The sequence below is a fragment of the Lutra lutra genome, chromosome 8 (assembly GCF_902655055.1).
Source record: "Lutra lutra chromosome 8, mLutLut1.2, whole genome shotgun sequence".
In the NCBI taxonomy this organism is placed as follows: Eukaryota; Metazoa; Chordata; class Mammalia; order Carnivora; family Mustelidae; genus Lutra; species Lutra lutra.
This window is the reverse complement of record NC_062285.1, coordinates 63,459,824-63,480,366: the sequence shown is the minus strand read 5'-3', so window position 1 is coordinate 63,480,366 and position 20,543 is coordinate 63,459,824. Positions and strand designations below refer to the sequence as shown.

General features: G+C 37.1%; 1 protein-coding gene across 1 annotated transcript in view; it reads left to right on the top strand.

Annotated features, from left to right (window-relative positions):
- TMEM117 (transmembrane protein 117) overlaps positions 1-8,785 on the top strand; it is a 515,843-nt gene extending 507,058 nt beyond the window's left edge. Inside the window, exon 8 of the mRNA XM_047742336.1 lies at positions 8,535-8,785. Coding sequence (XP_047598292.1) covers positions 8,535-8,542 — 8 coding nt within the window. The 3' untranslated portion in view covers positions 8,543-8,785. The remainder of the gene's footprint in view (positions 1-8,534) is intronic.
- The last annotated feature ends 11,758 nt before the right edge of the window (positions 8,786-20,543 follow it).

The following is a 20,543-nucleotide window of genomic DNA, read 5'->3' as shown; positions in this document are numbered from 1 at the left end:
ATTTTCTCCAAAGGTAGATGAGGGAGAACCCACCAGGGCATGCTTTCTGAGGTTTTCTTTTCCAAGTAGTATATTATGGGGCTTTTATTTTGTTTTGCAAAACAAACTTCCACACCAAAACAGTCACTACACTAAAACCAAAGACTGGCATAGACAATTTATCATTCCAAGATTCCAAGAATCTACTAAAGACAAGGCTTGTGTGTGTGCGTGTCCCCTCCCCTCCAGGAGGGAAACATTTTAGTACATGTGCTAAGATGATTGGAGTTTCTGAGTATACAATGTTTCATGGGCAAGACAGTAACAGATTAAATGTAATGATATTCTTGCATATGCTGCCATGAAACATGTCTGATTAATAGGATTATTGGCCCCTCAATGGCAAAAAAGAAAAAAAAACCCAAACATGATTTATAAAGCTCTTTATCTTAAATAGCACCTTCAATAAATATATACCAAATGGATGAAAAGATAAATGGATGAATAATAAATGGATGGATGGATGGATGAATACAATGTAAGTGGTGTGTCAGCTTTACCTAATATATGTTTATCCCTTTTATCTTCCCAACTAATTTCTTAAAACTTGCTTGCCCCTATTATCTAGAATCCAGTAACACCTCCCTGAGGTATTCTCTCTTCAACTATTACCCGTAAAGACTGCTCCATGTGCATGTGAGAGAAATGGCAAACCTGCCTACTCCATTATCCTTATTCTCCTTCATTGCCATATTTCTTCACTGGTTGCTGTTGGAATTGGTTCCTCTTAGCCACATTGCACACTGCTGAGATGACCCTTAAGATGTATAGTTCTTGGGGCGTCTGGGTGGCTCAGTGGGTCAAGCCTCTGCCTTCGGCTCAGGTCATGATCTCAGGGTCCTGGGATCGAGCCCCGCATCGGGCTCGCTGCTCAGCGGGGGGCCTACATCTCCCCCCACCCCCCCGCCTGCCTCTCTGCCTACCTCTCTGCCTACTTGTGATCTCTGTCAAACAAATCCATAAAATCTTTAAAAAAAAAAAAAGAATGTATAGTCCTTAAAAGAAGAAGCTTCAAGAGAAATATCCCATCCTTAAATTCCCAAGGTAAAAATCTTTTGGGTTATCCTCATGTTCAGGGCCATTGTCTATAGAAAGCATATAACGCAGTGGACAAGATGCTGGGTCCTCAGAGTCCTCTAGCCTTGGCATCACAATGGACTGCAAAGAGCCCTGCCTCCAAAGCATTTTTTACCTCAGTGTTGAGTCTAGACTCTCTATTTATGTATTGTTGACACCTCTTTGAGGCCCTTGATCCTTCCTACCAAATGATTACCAAAAATCAGGAATTCATCATAGACTTTCCGATAATACTGAATCTCAAAAAAGGTGATAGAGGATCCCCCTCCTCCCAGGAGGCTTCTTGTCCCCATACTTACTATCCTCTACATTTCAAGATGCATTGAGAAGAACTTCCCTTGTCAGGCTACCAAATGTAGTCCCTCTTCCTCAAGGGAAATCAGCCTTATCTTCATACAACTAAGAACTATTCCACCAACTTACCTAAACACAGAAGGCCTGCTTCAAGGTAAACTGATGCATCTACCCAAAATAGAAAATGCAGAAGCTAGCTCCTTACTACAGTAATTTTGAATTCACTCTCACCCAATACTGCACTGGCAATGATAACAGTTAACATGTACTGAAGTACTTTACTGTGTGCCAGGCCCTTTGTTAAGCCCTTCACTTGCATCAGGTCATTTGAACCCCACAAAATCTCTGTGATAGACACAGTTAACTATTTCCACATAACAAATTAAGAAACTGAGATCAAGAGCAGTTCAGGAACTTGGACAATGTTGCAGGACCAGTAAGGGAGATTCAAATGAGGGGCAACTAATTTATAGATACATAAATCATCTAGATACATAAATTATACATATATATGGATACATAAATATATGTATAGATACAAAAATACATCTAATTTATAGATACATGAATGATACATGTATATGCTATATACCTATACTTCATATAAGCGGTAGGGTGGGAAGATAGCAGGAGGCATGGAAGGGAGAGATCAGAGAGAGGATTCTAGTGCAGGTCAGCTCATTCTGTCTTTTTGCCTATGCCATTGTGGTCTTTTGCCATGGCTCTACAAACCGTAACTATTTTTCATGCTTTCCTCCCTCCCCATAAAGCATTTCATAAAATTTTATGTGAGGAAGTCTTGGTCTCACTGAATCAAATTTGATTACAAAAATCTTGTATGCTTCTATTTTTTTGTAGAATTCTGTGAGACTTAACACACTTAAAATTCATACATGTTGGAATGTGATGTGTCTTTGGCTAGTCTTTGCTCTGACGTGATCTTACCTTTTGATTCCTTTGAAAACCCAAATTTCTCAAATGCAGATCCCAAGAAAAAAGGCTAGCAAAAAACTGCTTTTAGCTTGTGCTATATGCTTCTCTTGGTAGAGGATTTTACCTGATACCAAAGAAAAGCAAAAAAAAAAAAAAAAAAAAAGTAAATTTGAAAAGAGATTGTTTTTAATGGTCAAAAATTATGGACAGCTATAGGTTTTTGTAGAATGTCAGGATTTACATACGCAAATTATTCTTCTTTCCTCAAAACCATTCCTGTCCTCATATTCCAGATCTTGGTGTCACAATATATGAAATTTACTTTAAAATACTTCAGTGTGGACAGTGTGATGCAAATGTATGTTTGCTTAAAGTACCTTCCAGGGCAGTAAGTTGTCCTGATATAAATTGTCATCTCTTGGGTGGTCATCTAGAAGTTAATATTAGATCAGAAAGGCCACAACTCCAAAGTATCTTTTAGAGTGTTCCAGCTATGCTGATCTCTGATTTGATGTTACTGTATTATATAATGAATGCCGGACTAAGCTTTCATTGGTGAAAATAATAATATTTAAGTTATGAGGATATTGTAATGACTTTTCCCATATTTGCACAAACCCAGAATAAAAGCCTAGCAAATCCTGTGTCCTATACTCTTAGAGAGGGCACTGGAAACTTAATCCCTGGAGGACCCTCGGGGTCCAGCCACTAGATCAGAGGATTCTGATGGTTACTAGAAAGGTGACCACATCCTGCCTCTAAAACAGTGTTTAACTTGCCTCAGATAAACATTTCATACAAGTTGCAGTAAGTCACCTACGAGAGGAGAGAGAGATGGGCTATCATTAAGATTACAAGAGAAGTTGTATTTGCCATTTTATGCCTGCTTAGAAAATGTCTAAGTGTCTAAGTGTGTGGCAGAATTTAAGATCTGCTTTCATTATAACATTCTACCCTTACTGCATAATTAACAGCTAACCTTCATCATCTCAACATTTAGAGACTACATTTATCTGTAAAGGTGCCTAAAGGGGGGGGTACATCATCAAATTGGGATGGAATTAAACTAAGTATCAGTTACAAAAAGGGATCTGGAAATCCAAACAGATTTGGAGATTAAAAAAAAAGAAGAAAAAGGAAAACACATGGGTCAAAAAGGAAGTCTCAAGAGATAATTTAAGAATATTTTGAACTATGCGAAAATGAAAATTAAACTCACTTAAAAAATATTTTTTAGAATTTTTTTAAGGTTTTATTTATTTATTTGATAGAGATCACAAGTAGGCAGAGAGGCAGGCAGAGAGAGAGAGGGGAAAGAGGCTCCCTGCTGAGCAGAGTCCCTGCTGAGCAGAGAGCCCAGCTCGGGGCTCGATCCCAGGACCCTGGGATCATGACCTGAGCCGAAGGCAGAGGCTTTAACCCACTGAGCCACCCAGGTGCCCCTCATTAAAAATTTTTGTAATGCAGCATAAGCAGTGCTTAAGGGAAATTTGTGGCATTAAATGCATATATAAGAAAAGAAGAAAGATCTAAAATCAATCATCTAAACTTTTTTTAATTTTATTTATTTTTTTTAAAGATTTTTATTTATTTATTTGACAGAGAGAGAACACAAGTAGGCAGAGAGCAGGCAGAGAGAGAGGAAGGGAGGCAGGCTCCCTGCTGAGCAGAGAGCCCGATGCGGGGCTCGATCCCAGGACCCCGGGATCATGACCTGAGCCGAAGGCAGGGGCTTAAACCACTGAGCCACCCAGGCGCCCCAATCATCTAAACTTTCTTAAGAAACTATAGAAGGAAGATCAATTTAGACATAAAGCAAAGAGAAAAAATAACAAAAATAAAGCAGACATTAATGATAATGCAAATGGGAAATTAATAGCCAAGCCAATAAAAACCAAATGCTGGTTCTTTGAAAAGAACAATAAAATTGACAAACTTCCAGTTAGACTAGCCAAGAAAAAATTAGAAAAGACATAAATCACCACTGTTGGATGTGAAAGAGGAATCATCACTACTACTATCGTGGATATCAAAAGAATAATAAAGGAACATTATGAACAATATTATGTCCATAAATTTGACAACATAGATAAGGTCAACTAAGTCTTTAAAGAAACAAACTGCCTAAGTCACACAAGGGTAAATAAATAATTTTAATGGGCTCATATCTGTTAAAGAAACTGAGCCAATAATTAAAAACCTTCCAAAACAGAAAGCATCAGGCCCAGATGGTTTTAGTAGTGAATTCTACCAAAAATCAAGAAAGAAATTTTATCAATTCTCTACAGTATTCATCCAGAAAATAGAAGCCAAGGAAACTTTTATATTTTTTTCCCAGGAGGCCAGCATTACTGCCAAAATGCCAAAACCAATTTTCAGACATTAAAAATAGGAAAACTACAAATTACAGACCAGTATTTTTCATGAACAGAGATGCAAACAATATTAGCAAGTCAACTCCAATAATGTACACAAAGAATTATACACCATGAACAAGTGGGATTTGTCCCAGGTATGCAATGCTGATTCAACATTAGAAAATGAAACAATGTAATCTGCCACACTAATAGGCTAAAGGAAAACATCATGTGATCATATCAACTGATGCAAAAAAAAGCACTTGACAAAATCCAATGTTCGTTCATGGTTAAAACTCTCAGCAAATGAGGATTAGAGAGGAATTTCCTCAACCTGACAGAATATTTACAAGAAAATCTACAGGTAAAATCATACTTAATCTTAAGAAACAAGAGGCTTTTGCCCTAAGATTAAGAACAAGATGAGCATGTCCCCTCTCCCTACTTCTATTCAACATCATAGTGGAAGCTCTTGCTAGTGCAGTAAGATGAGAAATGGAAATTAAATCTATACAATCTGAGAAATTAAATTGTTTTGTTTGCAGATAACATAATTATCTTTGTAGAAAACCCCAAGGACTTGATTAAAAAAAAACAAAACAAAACAAAAAAACTCCTCCTAGAACAAATAACTATTTTTAACAAGGTTGAAGGATAATCAGTCAATATGTAAAAGCCAATTGTTTTTCTATATAACAGTAATAAACACTTGGAATTTAAAATAAAAATCACACTATCGTTTACTATAGCTCCTGGAAAATGAAATACTAAAGTATACGAAAAATTTTAAATTTTAAATCTTAAAAAAATATGTCAAGGATCTACATATAGAAAACTACAAATCTCTGATAAAAGAGCCAAAGAAGATATAAGTAAATGAAGCAATACCCCATAGATATTGCTAAGATGTCAGTTCTTCCCAACTTGATACTCAGATCCAAAGTAATTTTAATCAAAATCCCAGCAATCTATTTTATGAATATTAACAAACTGATTCTAAAGTTTGTGTGGAGAGACAAAAGAACTAAAATAGCATCATAATACTGAAGAGGAAGAACAAATTTGGAAGACTTCAAGTTACTGAACTGCAAGACTTACTATAAAGCTTCTTTGGCTAATCATGATGTCATAGTAGTTGGGGAAAGACAGACACATGGATTAATGTAGCAGAGTAGAGACCCCAGAAATAACCCCCAAAAAAGCCAACTGATCTTTGAGAAAGGAGCTAAGGGAATTCAATGGCTAAAGGATAGTCTTTTCAACAAATAGTGCTGGAAAATTTTGACATTCATATGCAAAAAAATGAATCTAGAACCAACCCATACACTATTTATAGAAGACAACTCAAAATGGATCATAGACCTATATGTAAAGCTTCTTAAAGAAAACAGGAAAAGAATCTAGGTGACCTTGGGTTTGGCAATAATTTTTTAAATGCTAATACTAAAAATATAATCCATGAAAAAAAAAATAGTGAGTGTTTGTTAAAATTAGAAACTTCTGCACTGTGAAATACATTGTTAAGAGGAAAAGCCATAGACAGAAAAAAAGAAATATCTGCAAAACACAAATCTATCAAAAGACTGGTACCAAAATATACAAAGAACTCTTAAAATTCAAAAATAACAAACAACTGACTTAAAAAATGGACAAAACATCTCAGCAGACACCTGATATACACCTACATAACTGTATACATCTAGAAGATAAACACATGGCAAACAGCTTATGAAAAGGTGCTTAGCATCATTTTTCATTAGGGAGTTAAAAATTAAAACAACTGTGAGATAACGCTTACATATCTATTATAATGGTTAAAACTCAAAAGTATAATACCAAATGCTGAGGATGAGGAGCAACAGAAACTCTCATTCATTGCTGGTGGGAATGCACAATAGTACAGCCACTTGGGAAGACAGTTTGGCAGTTTCTTATAGAACTAAACATAGTCTTACCATAGGTTCCAGACATCACATTGCTAGCTATTTATCCAACTGATTTGAAAACTTAGATCCACACAAAAACCTATACACAGATATTTATAGCACTTTTATTTGTAATTCCAACGACTGGAAGCAACTAAGATATCCTCAATAGGCGAATGTACGAACAATCTGTGGTGTATTCATGGGGTATGCATTATAAAAATCTATGATAAAAATAAATGAGCTACCATGCCACCAAAAGCATATGGAAGAATCTTACGTGCATACTGATAAGTGAAAGAAGCTGGTCTGAAAAGGCCACATACTGTAGGATTCAAACTGTCTTTAATACTTGACATTTTGGGGAAAAGTACAATTATAGAGATGGTAAAAGATCAGTGATTGCCAAGGATTCAAATAAGGGTGGAGAAATGAATGGGCAAAGCACATGAGATTTTTAGGGCAGTGGAACTATTCTGTATGATACTGTAATGATGGATATATGACACTATGTACTTGTCAAAACCCACAGAATTTTATAGCACAAAGAGTGAATCTTAATGTATGCAAATTAAAAAATATATTATTTAGGCGTTTGGGAGATCCCAAGAAAGAATACAGACTGTGACAGGAGATTATAATTATATTAAAGTATATGAAACGACCTGACTGGAGGGGTGGAAGGGAAATGTGCTAACATAAGTAACTTTGGTAATGGAATTGCATATGAGCATTGTGTCCCACAAGGTGAGCATTTCAACAAATTTGATACGGCTATACATATATATTGGAATAAAACAATCAAGTAAATGGATGGCAGATGGTATAAGCTAGGTTTCTCTCTACTGCAGTGGGAATTTACAAATAAGCAAGGGAAAGAGGCTAGAATGATCCATATACTAATAGGTTAGAATTGGAGAGAGCCATACGCACTCAGTTTAATATAGTTACTGAAGGTAACATACAGAAACATTGATATATATAAATATTTATATAATAATATAATAGTAATATATATATTATATATAATATAATAATATAATATTTATGTAATAAATATATATGATATATATATTTATATATATATATATATAGAAAATCCACATATTTCTGTATCTATATAGAAAAAATATATATGTGGGTAAGTATACATACATACATACATATCTTGGCTCTGTCAACTGAGGACCTAACTAAATGATGCCCCAGTAACACTGAGCATGCTTAGTACCTAAGTCATGATTTTTAATACCATTCTCTTGTAAAAGGAACTAAGTCTCCTTAGCAAAATGGCTGGTTCTAGGACTGCAGGCAGAAAATATACAAGATTAGCCTGGAGCATCTTGTAGTATCAGAAAATAATCAAGTGCTCAAAAAACAAAGAACAGTAAACACACACACACACACACATTGATGAGGTATGTCAAAAGGACACACAGCCAACTGAAAAACCTCCCAAACGGCTAAAGATGGAACAATAGAAGCAAAATAATAATAATAATATAATAATAGTAATAATAAAGAAGTATTGAATTATAGCCCAAAGCATTAAATCTATGAATCCATGCTGATAGAAATAAATAGCTGAATGACTCGGTAAATGGGGTGAGAAGGAAAAACAAAACTACCATGAAGAGGAACTTAACAATAATTTATGTAGACACTTTAAGGAAAGGAGGAGCATAACTCCTCACTCCTTCAATGTGGGCTGTATATAGAAACTTCCTTCTAAAGAGTATAGCATGGAAAGGAAGAAAAAAAAAGGTAACTTAACAGTGGTGAAAGTTGACGAATCTTACTCAGCCTGGTGATCAAGATCAACATAAGCAGTCATAAAGCTTGTGAGAGGATATGCCCTTGATATGATGTGATGAAAATGATGCTTCATCTCTGTGGTCTTCCTTTCCAGACCTATAATGGCAGTTTAACCATGAGAAAAACATCGGACAAAGTCCAATAGAGGGGAACTCTATCCAATCAGTCTTCCTCAAAATTACCAAGGTCATCAGAGACAAGGTGAAGTCTGAGGAAATGCCACAGCCAAGATGAGCCTAAGAAGACATGACAACTAAATGTAATGTGGTTTCCTGAATCAGAAAAGGGACATTAGATAAAAACAAAAACTGAATGGATGTTAGTTGATAACATACTGATACTGGTTCATTAATTATAATAAATATACAATACTAATGTAACATGTTAATAATAGAAAAAACTTTGTACAGGAAGGTATATGGCAACTCTGTGTTTTCTGCTCAATTTTTCTGTAAATCTAAAACTGCTCTACAAAATAAAGTCTATTGGGGCACCTGGGTGGCTCAGTGTGTTAAAGCCTCTGCCTTCGGCTCAGGTCATGATCCCAGGGTCCTGGAATCAAGCCCTGAGTCGGGCTCTCTGCTCAGCAGGGAGCTGCTTCCCCCTCCCCTCTCTCTCTGCCTCTCTGCCTACTTGTGATCTCTGTCTGTCAAATAAATAAATAAAATATTAAAAAAAATAAAGTCTATTAAGAAAAAAATGTGAGTGGCTCAGTTGTTAAGCATCTGCCTTTAGCTCAGGTCATGATACCAGAGTCCTGGGACCAAGCCCCAAATCAAGCTCCCCGCTCAGCGGGCAGCCTGTTTCTCCCTCTCCCACTTCTGCTGCTTGTGTTCCCTCTCTCACTGTCTCTCTCTGTCACATAAATATATAAAATAAAATTTTAAAAAATCAAAAAAAAATGGGATATACACACACACGTATACATACATGCAATGGAATATTATTCAGCCTTAAAAAAGAATGAAATGCTGCTACTTGCAACAACATGGATGAAACTTGAGGGCATTATGCTAAATGAGGTAAATCAGACAAAGAAAGACAAGTACTTTATGATCTCACTTAGATGTGGAATCTCAAGAAGCCAAACTCATTGAAACAAAGGACCTATTGGTGTTTCTTAGGTGCGGTACATAAGGGATAGGGAAAATGGATGAGGGTGGTCACAGGGTATAAGAAAAAAAAGGTATAAGGTATAAGACAAAGTCCTGGGGATGTAATACACAGCATGATGACAGTAGTTAACATACTGTACTGTGTATTTGAAAGTTGCTAAGAGAGTAGATTTTAGAAGTTCATAACCACTAAAGAGAAATTGTAACTACACAAGCTGATGGATGTATTAACTAATCTTATTGTGTTCATCATTTCACAATATATACATATATAAAATCACTACAGTGCACAACTTAAATTTACACAATGTTATATGTCAATCATATCCCAATAAAACTGAAAAAATTTTTAAATAAAAAGATTTTAAATAAATAGAAATTAAAGCTTCCAGCAGCCTAAAAGTAATAGAATCATGTTTCCATGGATATAGTTCACTTAGACCAAACATTTCTCCTGCTAGTCATTTAGCTCAGATAAAAAATACTTATTTGATAAAATACATTGCTCACATTATTATAATTTGTAATTATACATCATCTTTTATGCAAGAGCTCAAAGGATTTTACAATTAAAAAGTACCTGCAGGACACATGGGTGGCTCAGTCTATGAAGTGGCTGATTCTTGATTTTGGCTCATAATCTGAGGGTCGTAAGACCCTGAGTGGAGCTCCACACTCAGCATGGAATCTGCTTAGGATTCTCTCTCCCTCTCTCTCTAAAATAAATAAATGAATTTTATTAAAAAGCCTACTTGTAATCTCTAAGGGTATAGTTTAATGATATATGCCATTGTAAGTAAACTAATAATAAAAGAAAAGTAAAAAGTAAACACGCTCAGCTCACTCTGTGTGCAACACAAATTAAGGCTCACTCTGATGACAGTCATCATGATGAATACTGAACCTTTCAGAAATGGTAAATGGCCCTGACCACTTCCATTTCCTGAGACTTCTGGATATTAAGAAATAAAGACAGACCAAAACAGAGCTACTCAAAATTGTGTGATCCAAAAAATTTGTCTTCTAGTTCTTAAACAAAATGCTGCAAATAGAAAAATACACATACTCAGTACATATGGTCAATATAAATGTCCTATTTATCAGATAATGATGGACTTTCTAGTAATTTGTAGTGAATCACCATATAACTGTAAAGCTATATGATGAATACCTTCTCCCACACTTCTCGGTTTATTCTCTGACCATATATAATAATTGCTCCTAACACTCACTGAACACTTACTATGTTCCACCTATTAAAACCTTCCCAATAGCTGTGAGCTAGATATTACTATAATCTCATTTTACAGGTAAGGAATTTAAGGCATGGAGAGATGACAGTGTCCTCCAGGTGTCACAGCTGGCAAGGGTGTACCTGGTATCTGAACCTGGTGGTCTGTGTGTATAACCTCACAGTCCACAGACCTCTGCCTCTATCCAGGTGGGTAAAATCATCTGGGAAGAACGAGGACGGGTTTAAAATTAGGGCTTTTTTTGGGCATGTTAGATCCCAATCCCTCCTACCAGCACAGTTCCTGGAGAGTAGGCCCATCTAGTGGGACCACCTGAAGGAGTGGAGGCACTCCACTGTCCCAGCACCCTGCATCTGTCTCCAGAGAAAATGCTATTTGGATTTGCTCTCAGTGGCCACACGAATAATTCACAACTGTGACCTAGTGTGGCAGCTGGTGTGAGCTATTTCTCTCTACCTAGCAGCTCCAGGAGACCTATAAATTTGGTTCAAGACCTCTTGCTGCACAGAGAAGAGGACACACAGCCCTCTGGTGAGATGCACTCAGTGAAGATGATCTGATGAGAGTTATGCAAATACCGCTCCCCTAGGGTGACTGTGCCAGGGAGCCAAACATCAAATTCCCTTCCCGGCAAGAGACTCGGGCATGGCCTGTTCCTGAGACTCTTGGCTCAGGTTACTATCAGTCTGCCCTCGCCTTCAACCAGCCCATTGACAAATGCTGCTTCCCAATTACCACATTGTTTATTAAGAAGCTTCATTAAACTCTTAAGACAGAGCTAAGAGAATTGGGCCTTTTACAGGAAGAAAAAAGTATTCCAATAGCTTTTATTTAGGGAGAGCAATATGATTTTCTTTCTTTTTTTAAAAAAGATTTTATTTATTTATTTGAGAGGGTGAGAGAGTGACAGAGTGGTGAGTGGGGGTGGGGGTGGGGGGTAGAGGGTAAGGGAGTAGCAGACTCTCCTGCTGAACAGGGAGCCCAATGTGTGGCTCAACCCCAGGACCCTGGGATCATGACCTGAGCTGAAGGCAGACGCTTAACTGACTGAGTCACCCAGGCACCCAAATAACATGATTTTCTATATTAAAAAATAAGCAAATACAAGAAAACCCAGCAGTTTCACTCATGTAGTAAAACCACCTACTATCTCCATTGCTAACATGACTTTTACTTTCATTTTAGCTGTGAAAGACATATTGCTGTTTCTTAGTTATGTGATGGTAGACAATCTACTTAACTGTTGGTACTTTGGTTTCCTCATCTACAGAAATGGATTAATAATACATACCTCATAGAATTATTGTGAAGATTAGTAAGTTTATACAAGCAATTAGTGTGGCCACCTTGATTATTACCCATGTGGAACTGAAGTTAAGCAATTTACTCAGGACAGATTATTCAAATGAATTTCTAACTATATGTATATTGTTCAGGCCAGTTCATTTTGTCCCTCCTTTTCACCTATGCCCTTTGTACTGATGATTCCTAATTCTACATTTCCAAAATGTCTCTCCTGAACTGTAGATTTGAATATGTAACTATCTACTAAATATATACATGTAGACCCCAAAAGCACTTTATATTTAGTGTATTTAAAATTTTCCCATAGACCTTCCTATTATATTAATAACTTAATTTAAAAATACTTTTTATGAAGTGTGGAGTGTGTTTAAGTTTTAAACAGTTGTACAAGCTAATTCTAATCTACTTCCTTGGGGGGGGGTTAGTTAATATTTCAAGTACCCCATAAGAAATCAAGCTCCAAGGATGGTTACTAAACATCTGAATTACCATTATTAAAATCTAAGACCCTAGAGTATGTAATTAGCCTAAGGGATACTGCAACCTTTAAATTTTTTTTTAATTACTAAAGAAATGAATGTGTAAGAAAGATGACCCGTTAGAAATGTTCTACACTCTCCACTATCCTTCCACAAACATGAAACAAGAATACAACAAGAGCCTGAGGTTAGCCTGCCAATGTTTCTGCATTCCCCCAGTCCACAAACCACTTTATAACCTAACCAGTCTAGATGGTTGGTTGATGCTTCTCTCAGAAGTCCCGGAATCTTTCCCCTGAGCCTTTTCTACAAGGTGCTAGTTGGGTGACTGGTATAAAGTATGGCACTGTTTTTGTGCCTTCTTGCTAATTGTGTTTGGGCTTTGGGCCTGAGTAGAATTTGGCCCAAGACTTGCTTTCAGGATAACATGCCATCTGGTAGCAATGTTGTGGGGAAGAGAAAGCACAGACCACTCCCACCTCGGCTCCATCAGAGACTACCATGTTTACCAAATCCTCTGGCATCTTCTGATTTGTCAAATTGGCTTTAGAGGAGTGCCTGGGTGGCTCAGTGGTTTAAGCCTCTGCCTTCAGCTTAGGTCATGATCTCAGGGTCCTGGGATCGAGCCCTGCATTGGGCTCCCTGCTCAGCAGGGAGCCTGCTTCTCCCTCTCCCTCTGCCTGCCTCTCTGCCTACTTGTGAACTCTCTCTCTATCAAATAAATAAATAAAATCTTTTTTTAAAAAAGTGATATATATCACTTCTTTAAAAAAAATTGGCTTTAGAACAATTTGCATCAATTTTCTATTTGATGGCTGGCCCTACAGTTCACCTGCTCAAGTCATAAATGTAGGAGTGATTCTAGATTACTTGCTTTCCTTGAGCTCACTTATCTAGTGAGTCCACATACTTAGTCTATCCAGCACATATCTTCAACTACATCCTGTTAACTGTACCCTACTCCAGACCCTCATTCTTATTATTGGAACTCTAGAAGCACTTTCCAACTTCCCTTCCCCCTCATCTTGTCATACCTTCCAACACATCCACATTATAGTCACACTAGAGTATTCACACATGTAACCTTATTCTACTGCCTAAAAGCTTTCAAAGGTTTGGATTATCAACATGGTAAATAAAGTTTAAATACTTGGCTGAAATCCATCATTTTGTCTTCTGTCTTGGACAGTATCTATTTTGGTCAGAGCTCACTGTTAACTTCTAGACTTGGAGAACCCCATGTCATTCATTTCTGTATCATCAACACTCAGAAAATGGAGACTGTTCAGTGCACATTTGCTGGAAGAGGGAGAATCACAGTAGTTGCTTGAACAACTATTTAAAATGAAACTGAATATAACAGCTGACACTTCTTGAGTAATTACTATGTGCCAGAGACTATTCATGAGCTCTTCACATAAATTAATTCATTCAGTTCTCACAAGAACAATATAAGGTAGTATTATAATTATGCCATTTTTACAAAAGTGAACACTGAAGCACAGAGAGGTTAAATAACTAGCCCCAAACCACACAGTTTATAATCCACAGAACCAGGACTCAAACTGAAGCAGTCAGGCCCCAGAGGTACTATATCTAACCATTATACTCTACAGTCTCTTGCAGTCTCTGAGATGGATGAAACTGTTGGTTAACAGAATTTTGAATCAGATACTTCACAATTCTGTACCTCATGTTCATCTGTAAAATGAAGGTAATTGTGCCTGGCTCATAGCACCACTGTGAGGACCAAATGAGATAAACCTATGCATCTCACTTATACTTGAGTGACTTAGGATGTGGCAATATGCTATTCCCTCTGGAATGTTCCTCCAGATGCCCACATGGTCAGCTCTCTCCTTACCTGCAAGTTTTTGCTCAGATGCCACTTTCTCAGTAAGTCCAAACCCAAGTACCTTATTTTATTTTTTAATTTTTAAAATTTTTAATTTTTTTTAAGATTTTGCTTTTTTTGACAGAGATCACAAATAGGCAGAGATGCAGAGGGGGTGGGGCATGGGGCTCATGCCCCGCTGAGCAGAGAGTCTGACACAGGACTCGGTCCCAGGACCCTGAGATCATGACCTGAGCTGAAGGCAGAGGTTTAACCCACTGAGCCACCCAGGCACCCCCTGAGTATCCTATTTTAAATGACTGCTCTCACTTTCTACAATCTTGATTCTTATTCTTCTCTACTTTGTTCCTCTTTCCATACCACCTAGCATCTTCTAGCATACTATATAGTTTACTTAATTACTGTGTGTTATTCATTGTCTGTCTTTCCTAGCTGGACTATAAATCCCCTAAGGGCAGGGATTTTTATCTGGTTTATTCAGAGATTTAGCCAAACTGCCTAGAACAGTGACTAGCTTGGAGAGGCACTCAATCAATATTTGTTGAATAAATGAAATTTCTTTTCCTTCCCCTCTTTTCATATATGTTAGCCCCATTTCATCCCCACAAACTCACTTACCCTTCATTTTCTCAAAGAAACCTTCTCTGGCAAACTCATTACACCCCTAACCCAAAACTACGGTCCCCTTGTACATTTTCTCCCTAGCACTAAGTACAAATTTATCTATGTTTATGTCTGTGAGTACTTGATTAATGTGTGTTTTCCCAGCAGATGATAATGTATGTGAAGATGGGAACTGCTTTGCTTACTATTTTATCCAGGCCAAGCACAGTGGCTGGTACATGATAGACCTTAAATGTGAACTGACAGTGAATGACTCAATACAGAAGTAAATACCCTCTTCATTTCAGTCTGCAAGAAATGAGTAAGTGCCACATGAACTCCTCATATGGATATGTTATTGTCGTATGCCACTTGAATATACTTTGCAAGTTTGCCTGCTTATAATGGTTAATTTTATGTGTCAACTCAACTGGGCCATTGGGTGTCCAGATATTTGGTCAAACACTGTTCTGGGTATTTCTGGGAGAGTATCTTTGGATGAGATTAACATTTAAGTTGGTAAGCTGAGTAAAACAGATTGCTCATCCTAATGTTGGGGGCCTCATTCAGTTCCTTGAAGGACAAAATTGAATAAACCTGGTTCTTAGGCCTTTGGACCCAGATAATACCCACACTGTCAGTTCTACTAGGTCTCTATGTTTTCAACTGCAGATCCTGGGACTTGTCAGCCTCCATAATACTGTGCCAATTTCTTATACTAAATATCTTTTTGCTTCTGTTTCTCTGAGGAACCCTGACTAATACAACTATTTAATCTGGCTTCATACTCACAATCTTGGAGTACAAGCAGTACAGATGGCTTTATGTGAAATCACACATCTTCAATATGGCCAAACCAGAAATAGAAACCAAGTCTTCTGACTCTACAAGGTCCTTTTAGTTTCAGGGTAACATACTACCTGCTAGCAAGACTCTTGGATGGCCATTATAAAGGCCTTGCCTTTTTCAAATGTGCTTCTGCTGCAAATATTTCTCTACAATCAGATCCTAGAGACCTCCTGAATGATATCTTTCAATTAAAAATGTGTGTATATGTATATAATTTGAATTTAGTTGACATAAAAATGCAAAATATTATTTCAATAGTCACTGCAGGAATGAATGAGGAAAAAATAGTCATGTATGTGTAACTGTATAGGTCAAATTTAACCCTGAAAATGTGAAATATATAGCAGATTTTAAAAGCAAATTTGTTAAACTCTCAATCACCAGTCAGACCACACAAATGTCACCTCCTATATGAAGCCTTATGTGATGGTTAATTTTATGTGTCAACCTCACTGGGCTATGAGATGCCCAGATAGCCGGCGAAACACTATTTACGGGAATGTCTGTGAGTGTTTCTAGAAGAGATTAGCATTTGGATGGTAGACTAAGGAGAGAAGATCACCTTCAACAATGTGGGTGGATATTGCCAGCCCAATAAGGGTATGACTAGAACAAAAAGGCGAAGAAAGAGTGAATTTTCTCTGTCTGAGCTTGGATATCGATCTCCTCCTACCCTGAGTCATTGGCACTTGGGCCTGTAGAGTTGGCAGGACTTACATCACCAGCTTTCCTGGGCTTCCCTCTTCCAGACAGCACGTCACCTAGACTTCTTGGCCTCCATAATCACACGAGCCAATTCCTATAATAAATAAACAAACAAAAAAATCCTATTTGTTCTGTTTCTCTGGAAAACCTTGACTTATATACTTAATCAATGTGCTCCCCAGAAAAAGCCACTTCTTTTGCTCTTATGGAAAAATACAATTCTCTTATATGAATTATCATATACTATTGCAATGACTTCTTTACGTGACCTTCTCTCCCCTAGACTGAGGGTTTGGTTTGGTTTTGTCTTGTTTTTATTTGCTTGTTCATTTTTGTGGAGTTTTGTTTGTTTTGTTTTGCTTTGTTTTTTTTTAAAGCAGGGATACTTTCAAGCCCTGAACATAGTACCCACTGAATTCTCGTTGTTCTTTAGTCTCATGTACATCCACCAAATGCCCTGTTGCCCCTCTTCCCATCAAAACACTTTGCCTTCCTTTTCAAGGAGGATTCAGAGAAAATTTTAAAAAGAAGATATTTATCAGCCTCAACATTTTCTGACCTCCAACTGACACCACCTTAACCAAAAATAACTAGACATTTGTCACTTTTTCTTGTTTCCTTGATGATGTTGAGGTGAAAGGGGCACAGTTCCTTAGACCTTGCCCCGGATAGCTGACAGGAGGAAAATGCCTACCAATCCACAACCACCCAAGTTTATGCTAAAAACTTCCACTAGTACCGTTCAGGAAGAGAAGATTTCTGATGAATTTCTGCTGCCCAATTCATGCACAGAGAAATAAAGAACAGCAGCCAGTGTAATTAGCAAGCAGATCTTCCAGCAACAGGACTTACACCTGGACATAAACATGTTCATTGAGGTTAGGATGAAGATTTGCTAAGGCAAATGCTTTTTGAAAAACTGTAAAGCTAATGATCTTGCACTGACAGCATAACCTTGAGCTTACTGCCAAATAGAATACCAAGTGTAAACACTTAATGGAAAAAAACAGGCAATGATAATGGTCTTTCTTGTGACCCCCAGATGAGTGACTCTTTGAGTGCTTTAGAGGTCAGGAGAAACACTTCTCTATTTGCTGCTAATTTTTCATGCAGTTTTATGTATTTTATGATCTGACTTGATATGGATGAGAAGCACTTCATCAATCAGTGCAAGATGCAATAATTGCTTCTCTTCCTCCAATTTCTTATCCCTAGAAGTGGAAATAATCATCCCTTAGCTGCAGTAGGGGCCAGCTATTATTTTAAAATATTGACGAGACTCATTCTATGGATTAGGGACATTTATAGAATTTATCATGTATCAGGGTGGGGAACTGAAGCCCTGTGAAGGTAGATGAACACACACTACCCATCATCTGAAGTTCTCTGTATCCAAACTTCTCTGTTAACTGGAAAAATTGCACTGCAAAAGAAACACAGGATATAGAAAGGACTTGAGAATGAATTCTGTTCTCCAAACTCAAACAGACTAACCACTCTGAACTCCCATTTGCCTTATCTCAAAAAAAGGTGAATAATAATTTAGAGATTTTAGAATTGTTATGAGGATAAACTGAGTATACATGAAACTGATTTGTACAGTGTCTGGAACAAAGAGGTCAATAAATTTTATGGAGTAAATGGGAAACAAGAAGCATCTATCCATGTTTTAAGTTAAACAATATCCATATTATAATTTTTTTCTTCCTTTCCTCTTTGCTTCCCCAACATCCAATTCCTTCCCCACATTGGGGAAACTCCCCATTTGCATACATGTGATGAAGTGCCCACTTTAATTGTTACAGAAGCCAAAATGGGGAAATAAACTCTCTATTTAAGTCCAGAAAATGAGTAACAGACATATCACTATGTATTTCAGTTATTCATTATATTTTTTGTTATTCCCTGCATATTCCCCAATATCATAAGCTTCATAAGGGAAAGCATTTTTATATTTTTTTCACTAGTATATCCCCAGAACCCTACTTAAGATGCAAAAAGATGATTAATAAATGCATGTTAAATGAATTTAACACTTCTATTCAAAATATTGAATCATGAACAAATAATGCAAAAATTAAGAAAGACTAAAAATTCACTCTAATTGGTAGACAACACCAATCTAGATGTTCAGTGGAGGCAATGAGCAGAGATAATGTCGGCAGAGCCACTGAGCACTAGCAGAGGAAGCATCATGACAGAATCTTCTTGACTTTCAGCCTCCAGAGCCCTGTTTGTTCCTGCCTGCTTTCCAAGACTACTTTTGCAGATTCCCCTTAATCTTGTGAGCTTCTCAATAGCCTTTCTATAAATTCATTTATTGAATAAAACAGGTCTGGTTTCTGTTGCTTGCAACAGTGTGACTAATACTGAACTTGCTTCTTTGGTGCCTAGAGAACGGGAGTTGCTAAGATCAGTTAGTGGCAACATTAAGACAGATTCAATCCCAATTTGATGGTGTCACATATAAATTAGCCACTTGTGTGCTTAATCATAAACTAAATGACTGGGAAGACAATTAGCTGCATTAGATCCATGCTTCTCTAACTCTAATAATCACAAATTCAACTATCACATAGACATCAATGTTGAATACCTGTGAACAATGCTTAGAATCAGAGAGAATTCTTCACTTTAAAAAGGTAACGCTAGATAAGACTTTTTTTTAAGACCATAAAAAGCACTAAGGAAAAAATTATTTAAACATCTACTTTTTAAAATATAATTTTAAGAAATGAAAAACCAAGCAACAATGGGAGAAATTTTCTAAAAAATTACTTCTATCCAGAATATATAAACATGTATCAAAATAAATGCATATAAATATAAAGAATATGTGAAAGATTCTTACAACTTGAAGATAAAGAAACAAGCAAATCTTTTTTTTAAATGAGCAAAAGACTGTAATAGAACTTTACAAAAGAAAATATAAGAATAGCAGTAAGTACATGAAAAGATATTCATTATTAGTCATCAGGGAAATGCAAAATAAACTCCCATAGGTTTCTGATGAGAGCATAAATCATATAACCACTTTCAAAAACATGTTTTCAATTTTTACAAAGATAAACAAAACTTACTATAAAACCTACCTCCTCTACTCTTAGGCATTTACACAAAATCAATAAAAGCATATGTCTGCAAAATAATACACTTAAATGTTCACTGCAGCTATATTCAAAGTAGCCCAAACTGGAAACAGCCAAATGGTCTGTCAACAGGAGAATGGATAAACAAATTTCAGTATATTTAATGAAATACTACTCAGCAATAAAAAAAGAAACTACTGATACATGAAACATGGATGAATTTCAAACATTTTGCTGAGTGAAATATATCAAACTCAAGAATTTGTACTACAGAGGGGGAGGAGCAAGATGGCAGAGGAGTAGGAGACCTAAATATCATCAGATCCCAGAAGTTCAGCAAGATAGTTATCAAACCATTCTGAATACCTACAAACTCAACAAGAAATTAAACAGAAGATCAGCAGCACTTCTAGGAACAGAAAAACCACCACTTTCTGGAAAGTAGGACCTGCAGAGAAGTGAATCTGAGGCTATATATGGGAAGAGAGACCATGGGGGTAGGGGCCGGCTCCTGGCAAGTGGCAGAGAAGCAGAACACAAAATCAGAACTTTTAGAAGTCTGTTCCACTGAGGGATATCTCTTCATAGGCTAAGTGGGTGGAGGTTAAAGGATGGAGTCCTCATGGGGACAGTGTGGTCTCAGGACCTGGAAGTCACAAAAAGACCAGGGGTGTCTGAATGTGGCAGAGCTCCCAGGTATTGGAGTGGGCAAGCCAGCTGCAGAAGCAGAGCCAAAGAGTGAGCTCTCAGCTCGGAGTTACCTTAACTGTGATCCAAGGCACATTCAGACCACTGCTCTTCGAGCAGGAACCACACAAGTGGCAGATCTGGGGAGAACCCCTCCTTCCTC